The sequence below is a fragment of the Hirsutella rhossiliensis genome (genome assembly GCF_020360975.1).
Source record: "Hirsutella rhossiliensis strain HR02 chromosome Unknown scaffold00013, whole genome shotgun sequence".
NCBI classification, from domain to species: Eukaryota; Fungi; Ascomycota; class Sordariomycetes; order Hypocreales; family Ophiocordycipitaceae; genus Hirsutella; species Hirsutella rhossiliensis.
In genome coordinates this window covers 2,330,347-2,348,947 of record NW_025408679.1, presented here as the reverse complement: position 1 = coordinate 2,348,947, position 18,601 = coordinate 2,330,347, and the positions used below count along the sequence as shown (strand labels likewise).

The window sequence follows — 18,601 nt, the reverse complement described above, 5'->3', positions numbered from 1 at the left end:
CTCGATAAGCTGTTTTCGAGGCCCAACCGTGATCCATTCGCTGGTAATCACGGGAGTCCAGAAAAAGAACCCCACGGTCAATAGCAGCTTGTATCTGGGCCAGCAGATCCCGGAAAAATAATACCTTTCGGGCCTCGGCTAGCGTCAGGATGGCATAACAGGTTTGCTCTGGGAGCCCGCCCCAAGAGCCGTCCTCTTCTTGCTCAATCAGCGTCCGGAAGCAAGCCTGAAACAAGGAAATGCAAACTCTCGAATGAAGTTCCTGACTGACAATATCAGAAAGGGCACCACCGTCTAGGAGTTCAAGGAACAGTGTAAAGGCTTCTGCTAAGAGCATGGTCGGATACAGGTGGCTCAGGTGCTGAGATCCAGTGTCAGAGATAAACTGACCAGTCCCGGGAATGGATGTACTTACCCATTTGTCCTTCACATGGCAATCACTGGACCACCAGTGTCCACAGATGTATTTGGTCGTCTTTAAGATTTGCGAATGGAAACAAGAAACATCTGGCTGGTGGAGAAGGGCGACGAGAACGTGACAGTTGGAAGTGAGACTCGGATCCCGTTCTGAGCCGAATGTAATAAAATGATGCTGCCCTTCGTAGACCTCAATCATCCGATCCGGGCTAACTTGGTGATCCAGCAGGCTTAGAGCCAAAAGGCCTTTGGCTGTATCATCCACGTCCGGGGCGCACGGGGCTATTGCTAGGTCAGCACACAACCATATTTTGTAACGCTGCCAGTGTAGGTAAGTTGGACGGGATTTACCAAACCCAATGATGCCATCTTCTTCTTCAAAGGCCTTGCGGAGGGTATTTGCCATGCATTGTAGTTCCGCACATTCTAGATCCAACTTGGAAAAGCCGCTCCGAAGTAGTGTCGCCAGAACCTAGATCAAACTGTCAGCTCTTCCCACCTCAGCAAGTTGATAATATTGACTTACCCAACTGTACTCAAAGTGCGTTATCGGAAATGTTCCGGGGATTCCGCCGCTGCCATGCCCAGCACCGGCCTTGATAACGTGGCGTAGGTACACTTCGGCTTCTTCGTCCCAGTGTGATGCGTGAATTAAATAGGCGGCAGTAGACGAGGGCGAAGCCATCATGGAACCTTGCCAGAGGTGATGGGAAACCTGGTCAAAGTCGATCTTGCCGACAAAGGCCTCGAGCGAGTGAATCGCAGACGATGGCTTCTGCTCGTACAAGGACTCTGGTTTGAAACGGGACATTTTTTCGTTGTTCATCGCCATGAGAACCGCTTTGCAAGCGAAGTCGAAACTTAACGGCGCGTCTTCCTGCTCGAGATAACTGAGCAAGGAGGAACAATCATCTCAACACCAATGTGATTAACCTCCAAGACGTCGTTCCATGCTTCCAATTGTTTCTGAAGTGATTTAGAGCCGCTTGCAATGCGTTTCCTCAGCTCTCCAAGGGACACATTGTTCACTTGGAGTGGTTCTTTGACATGTTTGAGGAGAGCCAACAGGGCCGAAGCGGTATCCAGGATTCCTGCGGTTTGTGTTGCAGGAGGAGAGCCCCAACTGCCATCATCCGCCTGTATTTCTAGCAAATAGTAGAAGCTCTCGGGGAAGAGCCACCGCTTCTCGTTGTCAGTTATCTTCATGACCATAGCTACCCAAGCTGTGTCATAGACTTGGCAGCTGGCCGTGCTAAGACCGTAGTGACGGTCGCAGCTGGTGAAACACCTGGCTATGAGTGACCTGGCGGCTGAGCCAAGAGGTCGCAAGTCGTTTCTCTTGTTTGTTTCATCTTGAAGGTCTCTAAAATGACTCTGGATTAGCTTTACCATATGCACCATGGCGACACGTACACGTACTGGATTGCTCGTGCGGAGTAAGAAGTCAGTCGGAACGCTTCAGATGCTTCGACAACTTGAAGCTGAGCATCCAATAACCGGCGATGCCTTGTGGCCTCGGGCGTTCGTGACTCTTGAAGTGAAAGACTGGTCAGACTCCAGCCTCGGCTTCACCGGGTGTGTATTATGTGAGGTGCTGGGTCGGAGGTGAATATGTTGGGCAACGGAAGAGCAAGAGCTTGAATGTAACCCCAAACTGACGAATCTAAGATGCAGGAGCGGCGTATTTGTAAGCGGTTTGTTTGTTTTAGATATGGTTGGTCGTACTCTGGGAATGGAGTTATTAGCGGCTAACGATCCAAATATCGCCAACCCTGAGCCAGCACTTGCACCCACCCCCCGCGGAGTATGAATAGCATGCATGTGCACATGTGGGCACTGGCATGCTCCCTTATCCTAGCGGATTCGTTCTGCATGACCCCAAGTGCGAGACAATGGTGGCCTTGGTGGGTATGAAATCTCCAGTTTCTCCACCCGGTGACCCCCGCCTTATGCGCGATGTGCAACGAAAGGTGTGCCAGTATTCGTATTCTCGGCTAAGAAGTGCCTCAAGATCGGCCATCATAGTCGTCTGTGATGGATTTATGTTCCCTGTTTATGAATGGTGCTTTTGATGTTTCTGGTCTGTGCATAGGTAACATGGGGTTGCAAGTCGTCATTGGTCCACGTGTTCCACTACGGGTAGTTCTCGACCCGTTTCCTGAGACACGAGGAACACGCATACCGTACGTACTCCGTAGAAATTCAGCAAATTCGTTCGACTTTTAGCGCCTGGACCGGGGGGTTCCCCACAGGTCTCAGCGCCACCAAATTTGTATACAGAATGTACATCTAGCCGGGCCCGCCTCTGCCAGTCTGACAACTCAGCGCACAACGCCGGCACGGCCAGGTATCTTTCGTATACAAATTTGGTGGGCTGAAACCTGTGGGAGCTCCCGGCCCAAGCGCTAAAAAGTGAAACGAATTTGTTGAATTTCTACGGTGGCCTGCGCCCAATGATGTCGCGTCACTTGCACACCGCGGGTACCGGGCTCGACTCGTGCGAGATGGCCTGTACGGTAGTCTATATAAGCCATGACGCACCTTGGGGAGCGGAGAGTCTCGTCACTCGGCTCTCGAAAGCTAACAGTTTTCTTGTCCGCTTATTAGCAACTCTTTGCAACTTCCTCGGCAATGAGTTCTACCGACCTCAGCAAGATCGGCTTTGATTCCTGGCGGGGCCTTTGGCAGTACGATGGCAACCTTTTGCACACTCTTGGCCTGTTATTCTTGCTGGTAACTGCACTAAGTTAGTCCTCCTTTGACGTGGCTGTGTTCTGACAGCGATCTAGATCGTTGCCTACGGCGTAGCGCAAGGCATCTATCGTATTTGGTTCCATCCACTTTCCAAGTTTCCTGGACCGCTGCATCTGTCTCTTACATCGTTACCCGCTGCATACTCCAACTACATCCAGGGAACTTGGGTGAGACATGTTGCCAAACTGCATCAAAAGTATGGCCCCGCGGTGCGAATCGGACCAAATCACGTCTCCTTGGACGGCTCCATTGGATGGCCAGAGGTTTATGGCCGTCGACCAGGCGGAAAAGCAGAATTCCAGAAAACACCCCCCGTGTTTAAAGAACATGTCACACATAGGATATCAGCCTCCAACAGTCTGACCCCCTATTCGCACAGTCCGTTTCCACATTTCCCCACAGAAACTTCTAGGAGGCATCATCGACGCATCGGTGGCTTCCAGATGATCTGATCAGATGCTTCCATTCACTACCATTCCCTTCCATTCTCATATTCAGGCAGTCTATAAAGATCTCGCCTCTTTCCCACCTTAGATAGCAGAATCAAGAGTCTTCCAGTCCCTGATCTTTATGCCCACTTGCTCATCCTCCGTGCGATAGAACAACACGAAGCTCTCGTCTCCGCTTCTCGTGACGGTCACCGACGACAACGCCGACAGCTGGGCCATGCATTTAGCGACGCTGCCCTGGCGCAGCAGGAACCTGTCATTATCAAGTATGTGGATATGATGCTCGACCGCCTTTCTCGGCGTGCCGACGAGGGCCAAAGCATCAACATTGTCGAATGGCTGAACTTTACAACTTTCGACATCATTGGCGACTTGGTGTTTTCCGACTCTTTCTCCTGGAGAACAACGGATACCACCCCTGGGTACTGACCATCTTTCGCGGCGTTCAAGGCATACTTCTTCTACGCTTTTCTCAGTACTACCCACTCATCGGCTGGATCATCGGCAAATCCAGCCGGCGGTCGTTGGCAAAGTATTACTCGGGGCCCGATCCGGTGCCAAAGACAAGGCCAAGGCTCGCCTAGAGCACGGCCCGAAACCACCCGGTGAACACCAGGATATCATAGCCTACATGATGAAGAAGACTCGCGATGGTGGCGACGGCATGAGCGAGAGCGAGGTCCTGGTGAATACGCATGCACTTGTCGTCGCCGGCAGTGAAACAACGGCGACAGCTCTGTCGGGATTTTGCTTTTACCTGTCGCGGAACCCACTGGCCTACACCCTGCTCGCCGACGAGATTCGCGCCGCTTTCGCATCCGAAGAAGACATCAACTTGGTCAGCACCCGCTCGCTCGAGTATCTGCAGGCCTGTATCAACGAAATACTTCGAATGTATCCGCCCGCGGCCGAGACTGCTACCCGAGTCTCCCCTGGCGATATGGTGGACGGCAAGTTTGTGCCGGCAGGGGTGAGTCCGGCTTTCAATTCTCGAGACACCCTTTTTTCTTTGATGCGATCCTTGACAATCTTTGTTCTGACGTCTTTTGCTGGTCAAGGCGCAGCGCCGATACAGGAGACCGGCCCCTTTCAGGGTCCGCCAATGCCTTGAGGAACGGGACGAGAGTTGGGCATAACCGAGCGCGAGCATTCGGTTTGGTTCTTGGACAAGTCTGTTGGAGAAGAGAGGTGGGAGTGCGGCTGCTTGAACCCATTACAGCACCTTACCCGTTTAAGCCTAAGCTACCCCCCATCTTCTGATTCGACCTTTTTTCAGAACGCAATCTTCACGATTTGGTCATGGGAATTAGGTCACCATGGCCCTTGAGTGCAATAGCTGCAAGAAGTCGCCGCCTGAAGTCGCCCTCAAGAGGTGCGCGAAATGTTCCACCACGCCGTACTGCTCCAGGGATTGCCAGAAGGCAGACTGGAAGGTCCATAAGAAGGTTTGTGGCAAACAGGCCGATGCCACGACATCGTTTCAAGATGGGCCTACAACGGCAAATTTGTCGCCTCCGAAGGGGTTGGAACAGGGCGTCGCCCGGCCCTTCACGCGTCTTGAAAATCGCACTTGGCTCCATGATCGATCGGAAAGAGATGTCTACGGGTTGCTGATCGACGCTTACCGACTGCGCGCTGAGGACATGTACAACATTGAAGGCGAAGCAGACGCGGATAGCATATATGGTGGTGCCGGCAACGGGCTGCGTGGCTTCAAGCGCTTCCTGGAGCGCGTCGAGCGTTGTCCCGGTTTACTGCCGCCATGGTGGGATGCAATGACGAAGAAAGAGTGTGAGACACTCGGTATGACCCCATCGCAATGGCACGACCTACGAAGCGCGGTGGAAAAGAGCGATATCATCGAGCAATATGGGGATTCACGATTCCCGATGCAGCTTCGGATGTTTGCTGAGTCCGTGTATGGTCGAGCTCCGGGCGGGACAAGTGGGACGGCGATGAGGCAAATGATGGTCGCAATGGAGCAGGGTAAAGCAGAGGGAATGGAGTCACACATGATGGACATGTCAGCAGCCGTGCTTGGTCGGTGAAGGGATAGGCTTGATTGGTCGACAGCACCGCAGATCGAGTAGAAGCTGGCCGATCGTGGCCCGACATACGGAAGGTCAAACTATCAGGATGGCTACCTAGTATACTGCCACTACTTTTCGAAATCTTGGTCCTCGTATAACCGTCTCGTTTCCGCGGCCAAGTTCTTGAGTCTCTGCATTCCATCAAGTATGGCCTGATCCAGCCCATTGCCAATGAAATCATGGTGTCTCACGGGACCAAGAAGCTTGATGCCCCGAAGCGAGGTGCACCTGGACAGTTGCACATAGAGGCTCGTAAAATCGCACTTGGAGGGTTCACCATTGGTCACACGATTTCCACGCAGCCCCAACAGTACTTCGACGAACGTTTTACCCTGGGCTTTGTAATCAGTGAGAACGAACGCTGGTACGACGGGCAATCCACGTCGCGTGCATCTTGCCGACAAGAATTTGAAGTGAGAGTTAGTCGAATCAAGTGTATGTGACATGGGGCGGATGAGTACCGTCCCCACCGGGAGGGACGGTATCGCCAAGGCTTTCGTCTCCTCGGACTGCAGAAGAATCCCGAGCGGTGGCCCGAAGTGGATGGTCACGTCATCCGCCAAGTGGTATCCTGGGTGATTGGGATCGAGTATTACGTCCACGGCAGTAAAGTCTGCCCCATTCACAACTTTCAAGCCAGTGTAGATGTTATTGTTCTTGTTCACAACAACAGGCATGCCCTGAGCGTAGAAGAAGACGCCGGGGACCTTGCAGGCGGAGTCGTCACCTTGTCCTATGGTTCGCGCCACGATGTTTGGAGAAAGCGTGCCGTTGCGCCAGGTGTGAGTCGAGACAAAGATACGGATATGCCGCTTGTTGAAGCGCGCCCAGCCCACGACAGCTTCCATGTTGAGGGCCCAGCGGGTGCGGTTCAGCGGCGTTATAGCACGCAAACCATCATGGAAGGTGATTTGGGAGCGTCCTACGATATTGGCATTGAGCAAGTCGAGGTCTTGCTGTGTCTGCCGCCCGTTACGGACTCGATCCAGGAGTGCGCGAAGTTGGGGATCGTTGCGGGCCCGGACTTGGTCTTCAAGGAGCACCACGGTTTTGAACATATGCCACAATCTGCAGCCGCTGTGGTGAGAGATGGTCGCTTGTCGCAGGGGGGTCTGTGTTCGGTCCGGCGGTCTGTTGATCAGGAGGCTTGTTTCCCGCACGGGGGCGAACTGGTAGAAGTCTCCCATCAGTAGAACGACAGGCATCCCACCAAACGGCTCGTCCGGACAGTCACGGAGTGCCTGCAGGTGGCGGCTGACGTTGTACAGAGTGGCTCCTCCTAGCATACTGACCTCGTCAATCACGAGTACTAGCTTCTGTTTCCATATCCATTTCTTCGCCTCCGAGAAGGGGGGAGGCGGTTTGTTTGCATCGCGATGGGAATCTAACCCACAGGCCGAGTGGATTGTCGTGCCGCCAATCTGGGCCGCCGAACTGCCTGATGTGCCGGTTATCTGCAGAAGATGTGGCTGGTTTCTCGCCGCGAACACGTCCTTCAGGACATCGATGATCCTCGACTTTCCCGTGCCACCCGGCCCGCCGGTATATTGAAGATGCTGGCCCGCCGAGTCCGGATTGGCCGCATATTTGTCCAGAAACATGCAAACGAGTTGAAGGGCCATGGTCTGTAGATAGTTCAGTGTAAAGTTGGCCGCGGTGGTGTGCCCCATCTCCACGAAGCTAGTCACCGGACTGACGTCGACAAGCATCCGAGGGCCTTGTTCATTGAGGTCACTGCCTGGGAGCGCAGCGGCGGACTCTATATCGCCGTAGCGAGCTAGGGCATCGTCGATGTCGGCGCCATCCGTGGAAAGCATGGTCCCCTGAGAACCACCCTCATGTCGTCTAGCATCCGAAGATGCAATAGTTGTTGGGCCTTGGCCGCTGCTTGACATCGTCTCGAGATATGGGAATTGGCACAAGGCGTCACCTTGATCGTGGGCTATATTCCGGTACAGATCCTCTTGACGTTGGACAAAAGGTTGCTCGTCTTCAGTCGGGTTCTCTTCGCACAGATCGCGTATTAAACCTCCAAGGACGGGTGAGTCTTTTGTGGCGTCCGTGTCCTGGACGGCATTTCGCAAAATCTGGAGTAGAGCTCTGTAGGCCTGACGATGAGCCATCGCCGGAGGCTCTTCTTCGTATCGGCCATCGTCAAGTGGGTACTCAACGTCAATTGTGTCGTCGCCCTCCGATCGACTGGCCCAGAGCTTCGCGTCCTTACGCGCGTCCTCGGCAGACTTTCTCAAAAGACAAATGTTAGAGACGTAGAAACGGAGACGGGGACAAAGGCCCGCTCGATGCCTCGTCCATATTTCGGTTATATCACCTAGGCTCTCAGAAATGAAGTTTTCCCAAGGGACGAATAACGCCAAATGTAGGACAGAGTTTCTACACACAGTGTCAGATGGAGCCAAAACGGTCCCGGGGATTAGAGCGTACCGCTTAATATAGACTGGGTGATCGTCCTCATGGTCGTCGCTGATGTATCCTTGGAAGATCGGGACGGCGTACTGGTCGGGCCGTCGAAGCTTTTGCATCCAGCCGTCACAGTCGGAATCCTGCCCATCGAGAAAAATGTGAGACTCATCTTCACTCCGACCATTTCGACGCAACAAGTGAATCATTGACATGTAGTCATACAGACATAAGTCTTGTAGAACATGACCGCGGTAGGCGTACGCTTCTAGGCATAGAAGGGTTCGCCCTCCTTGCCTCAGAGGGATTGTCTCGGGGGGGTGTTCGGCGTCCGTCAGCTCGCCGGCCTGATGGCGGAGATGTGCCCATAGCCGAAAGATTGTCCAGTAGAGGGCCGTCAAGTTCAGAAAGGACCAATGCGGCACGTTGGTAAAGTCGGTATCATATCCAAGGAGGTGGTAACAGACCTCTACGGCCGAGAGTTGTCGCTCGGAGAAGATCCGATTTGCCGTTCTCATCAGGAATTGACGGCTTTCGTTCAACACTGCCTGCTGCCTGTTGTCGGGCAGGGCGGGATCTGGTGCGCGAGACGTCGGACGACCGGCTTCGCGGAGTTGGCGGGCAACCTCGGCGGCGAGAGCAATGCGCTTCCACATCGGCGTATCCAGTTTGGTGGCGTAGTTCGTGATGTAGTACACCATGGCCAGGCCCTTGGTTTTGGTCAAGATCATCGAGACGTCGTGATTATGACGAAGGCCGACCGCCAGTGACTTGTTGTACCGGTTGACGAGCGGATGGTTGCGCCGGATCTGAAGCAAGCCATCCTCTGTGAACCCTGTCTCCTCGACGATCTTCCACGGTGCTTTGAAGCGGCAGGCCGTCCGTCCCTGTGGATCCGCACCCTGTTCGGCAACCCCCTTCAGAGAATACTTGAGGCAGGTGTACGTGTGGGAGTGCACTTGGCAACAGTACGCGACGAAGTTGGATTCGTCTTCGAAGGCCGCAGTGAGAGCCGAGGTGCTGGTCATGACCTCCCCCACAGGATGGATGGGCTTCCTCTGTTGTCGCACGGCTTTTCCGGCATCTTCATCTAGACACTCGTGAAAGACAGAGTCTACGTATCGGATCACTTGGGCACGATATGCTTCTTCCGCGGGGTTGGCCATGTCGTCCATCAGGTTCGGCAGTCGCATGTTGCCGTCCAGCCAGAGGAGTCCATGCAAGTGGAGGCTGCCTCGCTCGTTCGTTTCCACCGTGGCGTAGTAGTGGCTGATCTTCCCGAAGATCGATTCCTGGCCTGTGTTCACGTATTTGTCAAAGAATAGGGATATTTCTCGGTGGAAGAAAATGGCCGAGCTGACCGGATCCATGGTGCTGAGGGCGATTCTATCGTACCTTTCACGGAGATCGGCCAAAAGTTCCTTTGCAGACTCATAATCGTGGAGCCTATGAATGGCAAGCCTCAGCTTTACCGGATTATTAATGTCGTTAGGATTGATGGTAATCCAGATTGCAGGCATACCGGCGCGGATGTCCAGAGCTTGTATCTTCCTCCGCATAAGCAAACGGGATTCGTTCGAGAGCGGCTGTGCATGGCCAAAAATCGACAGCTCGCGAAGCAAGACCGACACGTCGGGGTCCGACGTAGTCCTCGTCTCCCGCATCTCCGCCTCGGCTCTCTTCAGTCGGTCCTCGGTCAAGTTCGCATAGGCTTGCTCAAGTCTGTGGAAGGAATCTTTAGCGACACGGGCCATGCTGATGCGGCGGTTGGAGGAGCGAAGGAGGGTGTTGAATACTAAGAAACAAAAGACAGGATGGGTGGCGAATCGGCCTCCATGCCGTTGCAATACGTATCTGGCCCAGTAATTAAGAGAGTGATTCGGGTGACGGTCGACAGCATCGCTTTGTCGGCTGTGACTCGAGTCGCACTTCGATTTCGGGCCGCCCCTTCCCCACGGAAAAAGCTTCGGAAATGTTCGAGGGAAGAAATCTTCGTGTAGGTTGTCTGCGAAATCCGCACCACGCTCTACTCGGACAAATGGCTGATCTCCCGTAGTTTGGACCTGCATAACGCACGGCACAGAGTTGCCATGTCGAACCGGATTGGCGTTGACGATATCAGCCAGAAACGACAGCTTATCGGTATCCGCGAAGGCAGCCGGTCCGTCGAGGGGAAACATGCCGGACGTAGACGTCTCACAGACGGTGTCAACTTCCAGGCCGATGACAGCCGAGTCGGGGACAAGAGTCGCCGGCTCACCAGGGGATGGTTGAGTCTGCTCAGTGGACAGAGTACAGTCTAAATCGCAAGATTCAGCCGCAAGAGTGGGATTAATCGAGTTCACCAGTTCATCGATGCTTCTGAAGTTGTTTCCTCCAAGCCTCGATCAGTGTCCGGGACTATGTGGTCCGTTTGTGTCTTCTCAACGGTCGACGGTTCCTCCCTTCGCATGCGGTCCATGATGACGGTCGGAACAGTGGAGCCGTCGGCATACTGCCAGCCGTCCATCTCTGCTTGGTTAATTGCGGTATCCTCGTAGAGCGGGTTGTTCCTTTGCAGCCATGCCAGGGCAGCTGCCACTCGATATTTGCGCACCTGAAGCAGGTGTCTGACGTCTGCGGAGCCAGGCTTACCCGAACCGCTCCAAGAGACGTGGATGTTCTCAATGGCCTGCAGCAAGGGATGAGGTAGAACCGTGGCCACCAGATCGTCAACCTTGTTCGGAAAGACGACGATATGTCCCTTCACGTGCTTGCGGTAACTGATTCCCGAACGGGTCTTGTTGTCGACCGTGAACTTGGTGATATAGCCAAAAGGCGCATGCAGGGCAATCAGTCTCTCTTCGACGGGAGAGAGGTCATCAAGCTCGTCGGGGTACCGATGCTCACAACCGATGGCCATGTTGTTGACCGAGCAGGCCTTGGGCAGGCGTCCACGGTCGAAGCTGACGCGACACTCGCGGCAAACGTCAACTCCTGCGCGCTCGTGCGGCGGAAGGCAAGCGTCACACGTCTGGATAGTCCTGGTCGCCTGCAGCAGGAGGGCGACAATCGACCCTCCACGGCATGATCGAGAGCTCGCAAGGCGGGTCTTCCTGTAGCAGAAGACGCAGGGAAATCGGCAACGTCCTCTCGTCCGTGAACGCTTGGTAGAACGATTTGGTAGCCGCTACCTGAAGGGCAAGTGGAACTTCGTCGCACCAGGATCTTGTTGATGACGCCTGCTCTTTGGCGCGGAAACAGGCGTCATAGTGATATAGAGTAGACCTGACAGAGTCTCGTTGATCTTGAACGGATTCTCGCGTAGGTCGGGGCCTCGTGGGGGAGCGCCTAGGCCGCGTGGGCGGCGGAGAACGAACCGTTTGCTCCGCTCTAGGTCTACTCGGCGACGGGGAGGCTGGTTGCTGCGGGTGCCTTTCGAGGGACCGCCTTGGCTGCGTCGGAGGCGGAGTAGGAGGTGCTTGCTCTTCTCTAGGTCGTTTCGGTGATGGAGTGGGCGGCGGCTGCGTGTGTCTTTTAGGGGGGCGCCTTGGCTGCGTTCGGGGTGGAGTGGAAGGTGCTTGCTCTTCTCCGAGTCGTCTCGGGGATGGATTAGTTGGCGGTTGCGCTTGAGCGGTATATTTGTATTGAGCTTCACGGTGGCGGGCTCGGTCTTCAGCGCGCTGGCGGTCGATATCTTGCAAGACGCGGAGGATCTCGTCGTGGGGAACTCTGACAAGCGGTGAACGGCGCCGACGGGACCTGTGCGATTCAAGATCCCCCAAGGTGCGCCGAACCTCTTCGGGCGAAACCGTGACTGGCTGTTCTCGCGGCATCGTGCACGGGGACAAAAAGGAGCAGTTACCGGCGGCCGGCCGGGAGTAAGAATCCGGCGAGGAAGATATGGACCGGAGCGGGCAGCAGGAAGAAGGTGGGCCCGGAGCGGGCCGCAGGTGGCGGTGAAAGTGGCTGGTGGGCACGGAGCGGCATGCGGTCCGTGCGTAGGGGGGGTGGAAGGTTTGCGGGGGAAAGAGGCGGAAGAAAGATCCTTTCGTCACGTCGTTCCTCGTTCCTCAAGGCACGTGCACGAGACCATATGTATCGTAACGAGGTCTCCCACAGGAGACCGGCCCTTGCAGGGTCCGCCAATGCCTTGAGGAACGGGACTGAAGCATTCGGTTTGGTTTGACACTGACAAGTCTGTTGAAAGGAAAGATGAGGCTTGCTCCCGATAGTGTGGCTTGGACGCCGTTTTACCCCGCCACAACACGATAGGCTTAGGGCGGGGTAAGGACGTAATGGAGCCTTTTCAGGAGCCATCATCTTGAAGGTCGAAGGAGTCCGAACCGTTGCGAATTATGCAGTGAAGGGTAACAATTTTTCAAGAATCGACCCAATGCCTCCGATTGATTACTCAAAGTGGGACAACATCGGCACCGATTCGGAGCCAGAGACATCGCCCCAGCAAGCGCCAGCGGCAACCCCCCCCCGCCGGCCACGCATGCCTCGCCGCCGATGGGTACGTCAGGTTTGAGGGAAACGCACAGCAAGTCGGGGCATGTCGAAGCTGTCATTGTCCGATGCGAGGCCGAGAAACGCAAGTTTCCCCTCTGGTCTGCCACTACAATCCCTGCGAATCATGATATGTTTTCGCAGTCGGTGCCCTCCGTCCCAGCGCTCATCGAGGTCCCGCTGGTCCTCTATCGGACGGGGACTCAGTCCGTCAACGAGGCAGACCTCGACAACCAGATTGCTACGTACCTCAATATTGATGCCGACTCCGGGTTTGCACCTCCAGAATGGCAGTCACAAGTTGGCACCGTCGTGGTCGCGCGCAAGGACAGGAGGCCATTTTATCCGCAGCATCTTGAAGGAGTGTGGATGTTCTGCGACCATATCCTCGACCTGTTCGGGGAAGGAGAAGGGCCGCCGAGATGGCTTTACAGCCGCCAGGCGTTCGAGAAATGGTGGGTAAATTATTGTGAGGAGCAAAAGCGCTTACGTCCTGGGAAGGGAGGGGAGCGAGATCCGGATGATTGGCGTGCGGCCCGGTCACCTTATCAGGTGTGACTCTTCCACGCACGAAAAGGCGTACATGTGGACGATCGGATTGACCAGTGTCACTGCTTTTCTAAATCGCCACCCTCATATGCCCGTCTCGTTTGCGCCGCCAAGTTTGTGAGTCTGCGCATTCCATCAAGCATGGCTCGATCTAGCGTATTGTCAATAAAATCCTGGTATCTCACGGGACTGAGGAGTTTGATGCCATGGAGCGTAGTACACCTGGACAGTTGAACATAGAGGCTCGTGAAATCGCATTTGGAGGGTTCGCCATTGGTCAGACGATTTCCACGCAGCTCCAAGAGTACTTCTACAAACGTTTTACCCTGGGCTTTGTAATCAGTGAGAACGAACGCTGGTACAACGGGCAGTCCACGTCGCGTGCATCTTGCGGACAAGAACTTGAAGTGAGAGTTAGTCGAGTCAAGTATATGTGACATCGGGCGGATGAGTACCGTCCCCACAGGGAGGGACGGTATCGCCAAGGCATTCGTCTCCTCGGACTGCAGAAGAATGCCGAGTGGTGGCCCGAAGTGGATGGTCACGTCATTGGCCAAGCAGTATCCCGGGTGATTGGGATCGAGTACTACGTCCACGGCAGCAAAGTCGGCCCCATTCACAACCTTCAGGCCAGTGTAGACGTTCTTGTTGACAACCACGGGCATGCCCTGGGCGTAGAAGAAGACGCCGGGGACTTTGCAGGCAGAGTCGTCGCCTTGTCCGACGGTTCGCGCTACGATGTCTGGAGAAAGCGCGCCGCTACGCCAGGTGTGAGTCGAGACAAAGATACGGATGTGCCGCTTGTTGAAGCGCGCCCAGCCCACAACAGCTTCCATGTTGAGGCCCACCGGGTGCGGTTCAGCGGCGTTATAGCGCGCAAACCATCGTGGAAGGTGATTTGCGAGCGTCCTACAATGTTGGCGTTGAGCAAGCTCAGATCTTGATGGGTCTGGCGCCCGTTACGAACTCGATCCAGGAGTGCACGGAGTTGGGGATCGTTGCGTGCGCGGACTTGGTCTTCGAGGAGCACCACGGTTTTGAACAGATGCCACAATCTGCAGCCGCTGTGGTGAGAGATGGTCGCCTGTCGCAGGGGGGTCTCTGTTCGGTCCGGCGGTCTGATGATCAGTAGGCTTGTTTCCCGCACGGGGGCGAACTGGTAGAAGTCTCCCATCAGTAGGACGACGGGCATGCCGCCAAACGGTTCGTCCGGACAGTCACGGAGTGCCTGCAGGTGACGACTGACGTTGTGCAGAGTGGCTCCTCCCAGCATGCTGACCTCGTCAATCACGAGTACCAGCTTCTGTTTCCAGATCCACTTCTTCGCCTCCGAGAAGGGGGGAGGCGGTTTGTTTGGATCGCGATGGGAATCTAACCCACAGGCCGAGTGGATGGTCGTGCCGCCAATATGGGCCGCCGAACTGCCCGACGTGCCGGTTATCTGCAGAAGATGCGGCTGGTTCCTCGCCGCGAACACGCCCTTCAGGGCATCGATAATCCTCGACTTTCCCGTGCCACCCGGCCCGCCGGTGTATTGAAGATGCTGACCCGCTGAGTCCGGATTGGCCGTATACCTGTCCAGAAATAGGCAAACGAGTTGAAGGGCCATGGTCTGTAGATAGTTCAGTGTAAAGCTGGCCGCGGTGGTGTGTCCCATCTCCACGAAGCTAGTGACCGGACTGACGTCGACAAGCATCCGAGGGCCTTGTTCATTGAGGTCACTGCCCGGGAGCGCAGCGGCGGACTCCATATCGCCGTAGCGAGCAAGGGTATCGTCAATGTCGGCGCCATTCGTGGATAGTACGGTGCCCTGAGAACCACCCTCAATATCGTCCAGCATCCGAAGATGCAATAGTTGTTGGGCCTTGGCCGCTGCTTGGACATCGTCTCGAGATATGGGGGAATTGACACAAGGCGTCACCTTGATCGGGCATATTCCGGTACAGATCCTCTTGACGTTGGACAAAAGGTTGCTCTTCTTCAGCCGGGTTCTCTTCGCACAGATCGTGTATTAGACCTCCAAGGACGGGTGAGTCTTTTGTGGCGTCCGTATCCTGCACGGCATTTCGCAAAATCTGGAGCAGAGCTTTGTAGGCCTGACGATGAGCCAGCGCTGGAGGCTCTTCTTCATCGCGGCCGTCGTCAAGTGGGTACTCGACGTCAATTGTGTCGTCGCCCTCCGACCGACTGGCCCAGAGCTTCGCGTCCTTGCGCGCGTCTTCGGCAGATTTTCTCAAAAGACCAATGTTGGAGACATGGAAACGGAGGCGGGGACAAAGCCCCGATCGATGCGTCGTCCATATGTCGGTTATGTCGCCTTGGCTCTCAGAAATGAAGTTTTCCCAAGGGACAAATAACGCCAAATGTAGGACAGAGTTTCTACACACAGTGTCAGATGGAGCCAAAACGGTCCCGGGGATTAGAGCGTACCGCTTAATATAGACTGGGTGATCGTCCTCATGGTCGTCGCTGATGTATCCTTGGAAGATCGGGATGGCGTACTGGTCGGGCCGTCGAAGCTTTTGGATCCAGTCGTCACAGTCGGAATCCTGGCCATCGAGAAAATATGAGAGTCGTCTTCACTCCGACCTTTTCGACGCACCAAATGAATCATTGACATGTAGTCATACAGGCATAAGTCTCGTAGAACATGGCCGCGGTACGCATACGCGTCTAGGTATAGAAGGGTTCGCCCTCCTTGCCTCAGACGGATTGTCTCCGCGGGCTGTTCAGCGTCCGTCAGCTCGCCGGCCTGATGGCGGAGATGTGACCATAGGCGAAAGATTGCCCAATAGAGCGCCGTCAGGTTCAGGAAAGACCAATGCGGCACGTTGGTAAAGTCGGTATCATATCCAAGGAGGTGGTAACAGACCTCTACGGCCGAGAGTTGTCGCTCGGAGAAGATCCGATTTGCCGTTCTCATCAGGAATTGACGGCTCTCGTTCAACACTGCCTGCTGCCTGTTGTCGGGCAGGGCGGGATCTGGTGCGCGAGACGTCGGACGACCGGCTTCGCGGAGTTGGCGGGCAACCTCGGTGGCGAGAGCAATGCGCCTCCACATCGGCGTATCCAGTTTGGTGGCGTAGTTCGTGATGTAGTACACCATGGCCAGGCCCTTGGTTTTGGTCAAGATCATCGAGACGTCGTGATTGTGGCGAAGGCCGACCGCCAATGACTTGTTATACCGGTTGACGAGCGGGTGATTGCGCCGGATCTGAAGCAGACCATCCTCTGTGAACCCTGTCTCCTCGACGATCTTCCACGGTGCCTTGAAGCGGCAGGCTGTCCGTCTCTGTTGATCTGCCCCCTGTTCGATGACACCCTTCAGAGAATACTTGAGGCAGGTGTACGTGTGGGAGTGCACTTGGCAACAGTACGCGATGAAGTTGGATTCGTCTTCGAAGGCCGCAGTGAGAGCCGAGGTGCTGGTCATGACCTCCTCCACGGGATCGATGGGCTTCCTCTGTTGTCGCACGGCTTTTCCGGCATCTTCGTCTAAACACTCATGAAAGACAGAGTCCACATACCGGATCACCTGGGCACGGTATGCTTCTTCCGCGGATTGGCCATGTCGTCCATCAGGTTCGGTAACCGCATGTTGCCCTCCAGCCAGAGGAGTCCATGCAAGTGGAGGCTGCCTCGCTCATTCGTCTCCACCGTCGCGTAGTAGTGGCTAATCTTCCCAAAGATCGATTCCCGGCCTGTATTCACGTATTTGTCAAAGAATAGGATATTTCTCGGTGGAAGAAGATGGCCGAGCTGACCGGATCCATGGTGCTGAGGGCGATTCTGTCGTACTTTTCACGGAGATCGGCCAAAAGCTCCTTTGCAGAGTCATAATCGTGCAGCCTATGAATGGCAAGCTTCATCTTTATCGGATTATTAATGTCGTTGGGACTGATGGTAATCCAAACTGCAGGCATACCGGCCCAAATGTTAACAGCTTGTATCTTCCTCCGCATAAGCAAACGGGATTCGTTCGAGAGCGGCTGTGCGTGGCCAAAAATCGACAGCTCGCGAAGCAAGACCGATATGTCAGGGTCCGACGTGGTCCTTGTCTCCCGCATCTCCGCCTCGGCTCTCTTCAGTCGGTCCTCGTTCAAGTTCGCATACGCTTGCTCGAGCCTGTGGAAGGAATCTTTAGCGACACGGACCATGCTGATGCGGCGGTTAGAGGAGCGAAGGAGGGTGTTGAATACTAAGAAACAAAAGACAGGATGGGTGGCGAATCGGCCTCCATGCCGTTGCAATACGTATCTGGCCCAGTAGCTAAGCGAGTGATTCGGACGACGGTCGGCAGCGTCGCTTTGTCGGCTACGACTCGAGTCGCCCTTCGATTTCGGGCCGCCCTTCCCACGGAAAAGCTTGGGAAATGTTCGAGGAAGAAATCTTCGTGCAGGTTGTCTGCAAAGTCCGCACCACGTTCTACTCGGACAAACGGCTGATCTCCCGTAGTTTGGACCTGCATAACGCATGGTATAGAGCGGCCACGTGGATCCGGATTGGCGTTGGCCATGCCCGCCACAAACGACAGCTTATCGGTATCCGCAAAGGCAGCCGGTCCATCAAGAGGAACATGGCGGATGCAGACGTCTCACATATGGTTTCCACTTCCTGGCCGATGGCAGCCGAGTCGGGGACAAGAGTCGCCAGCTCACCAGGAGAGGGTCGAGTCTGCTCAGTCGATAGAGTACAGTCCAAGTCGCGAGACTCGTCGACGAAGGTGCCATCGATCGAGCTCACAATTTCATCGATGCTTCTGAAACTGTTTTCCTCCAAGCCTCGATCAGTGTCCGGGACTATGTGGTCAGTTTGAGTCCTCTCAACGGTCGACGGTTCCTCTCTGCATGCGGTCCATGATGACGGTCGGAACAGTGGAGCCGTCGGCATACCGCCAGCCATCCATCTCTGCCTGGTCGATTGCGATATTCTCGTAAAGTGGGTTGTTCCTTTGCAGCCACGCCAGGGCGGCCGCCACTCGAGATTTGCGCACCTGAAGCAGGTGTCTGACGTCTGCGGAGCCAGGCTTAGCCGAACCGCTCCAAGAGACGTGGATATTCTCAATGGTCTGCAGCAAGGGATGGGGAAGAACGGTGGTAACAAGATCGTCCACCTTGTTCGGAAAGACGACGATATGTCCTTTCACGTGCTTGCGGTAGCTGATTCCGGAACGGGTCTTGTTGTCGACCGTGAACTTGGTGATATAGCCAAAGGGCGCTAGAGGCGGCGCTCGCGTTCCGGAGAGGCGGCGGACGGCGGCGCGCGTCTTCCTCTCCGAGCATAAGTGGAGGGACGGCGTGCCGACGGAAGAGGAGGCGGTGCTAATGCTAGGCCAGGGCGACGACAGCGCGACGCCGGTGCCGGCCGTCTTCCTCTTCGTGCCAGGCATGCCGGTCGTCGTGAACCAGAACACGCACCAGGGGCTAAAGCTTG

General features: G+C 55.3%; 4 protein-coding genes across 4 annotated transcripts; 1 reads left to right on the top strand and 3 right to left on the bottom strand.

Moving 5' to 3' along the window:
* Window positions 1-144: 144 nt before the first annotated feature.
* On the bottom strand, window positions 145-1,249 carry HRG_09838 (ent-kaur-16-ene synthase; the record flags this gene model as incomplete). Its single annotated transcript, XM_044868309.1, has 5 exons — window positions 145-198; window positions 272-361; window positions 416-705; window positions 769-889; window positions 944-1,249. 5 exons carry the CDS (start codon window positions 1,247-1,249, stop codon window positions 145-147), a joined length of 861 nt encoding a protein of 286 aa, XP_044716890.1.
* Window positions 1,250-3,048: 1,799 nt separating this feature from the next.
* HRG_09837 (cytochrome p450 domain-containing protein) lies at window positions 3,049-4,947 on the top strand (the record flags this gene model as incomplete). Its single annotated transcript, XM_044868308.1, has 6 exons — window positions 3,049-3,150; window positions 3,207-3,444; window positions 3,706-3,995; window positions 4,097-4,174; window positions 4,237-4,590; window positions 4,897-4,947. 6 exons carry the CDS (start codon window positions 3,049-3,051, stop codon window positions 4,945-4,947), a joined length of 1,113 nt encoding a protein of 370 aa, XP_044716889.1.
* An 831-nt stretch (window positions 4,948-5,778) lies between these two features.
* On the bottom strand, window positions 5,779-10,308 carry HRG_09836 (PIF1-like helicase domain-containing protein; the record flags this gene model as incomplete). Its single annotated transcript, XM_044868307.1, has 4 exons — window positions 5,779-6,042; window positions 6,172-8,101; window positions 8,153-9,850; window positions 10,205-10,308. The coding sequence occupies 4 exons, from the start codon at window positions 10,306-10,308 to the stop codon at window positions 5,779-5,781; spliced, it is 3,996 nt and encodes a 1,331-aa protein (XP_044716888.1).
* Window positions 10,309-13,252: 2,944 nt separating this feature from the next.
* HRG_09835 (PIF1-like helicase domain-containing protein) lies at window positions 13,253-17,325 on the bottom strand (the record flags this gene model as incomplete). Its single annotated transcript, XM_044868306.1, has 8 exons — window positions 13,253-13,291; window positions 13,354-13,494; window positions 13,624-13,927; window positions 14,017-15,040; window positions 15,090-15,547; window positions 15,599-15,717; window positions 15,771-16,703; window positions 16,933-17,325. The coding sequence occupies 8 exons, from the start codon at window positions 17,323-17,325 to the stop codon at window positions 13,253-13,255; spliced, it is 3,411 nt and encodes a 1,136-aa protein (XP_044716887.1).
* Between the last annotated feature and the right edge of the window lie 1,276 nt (window positions 17,326-18,601).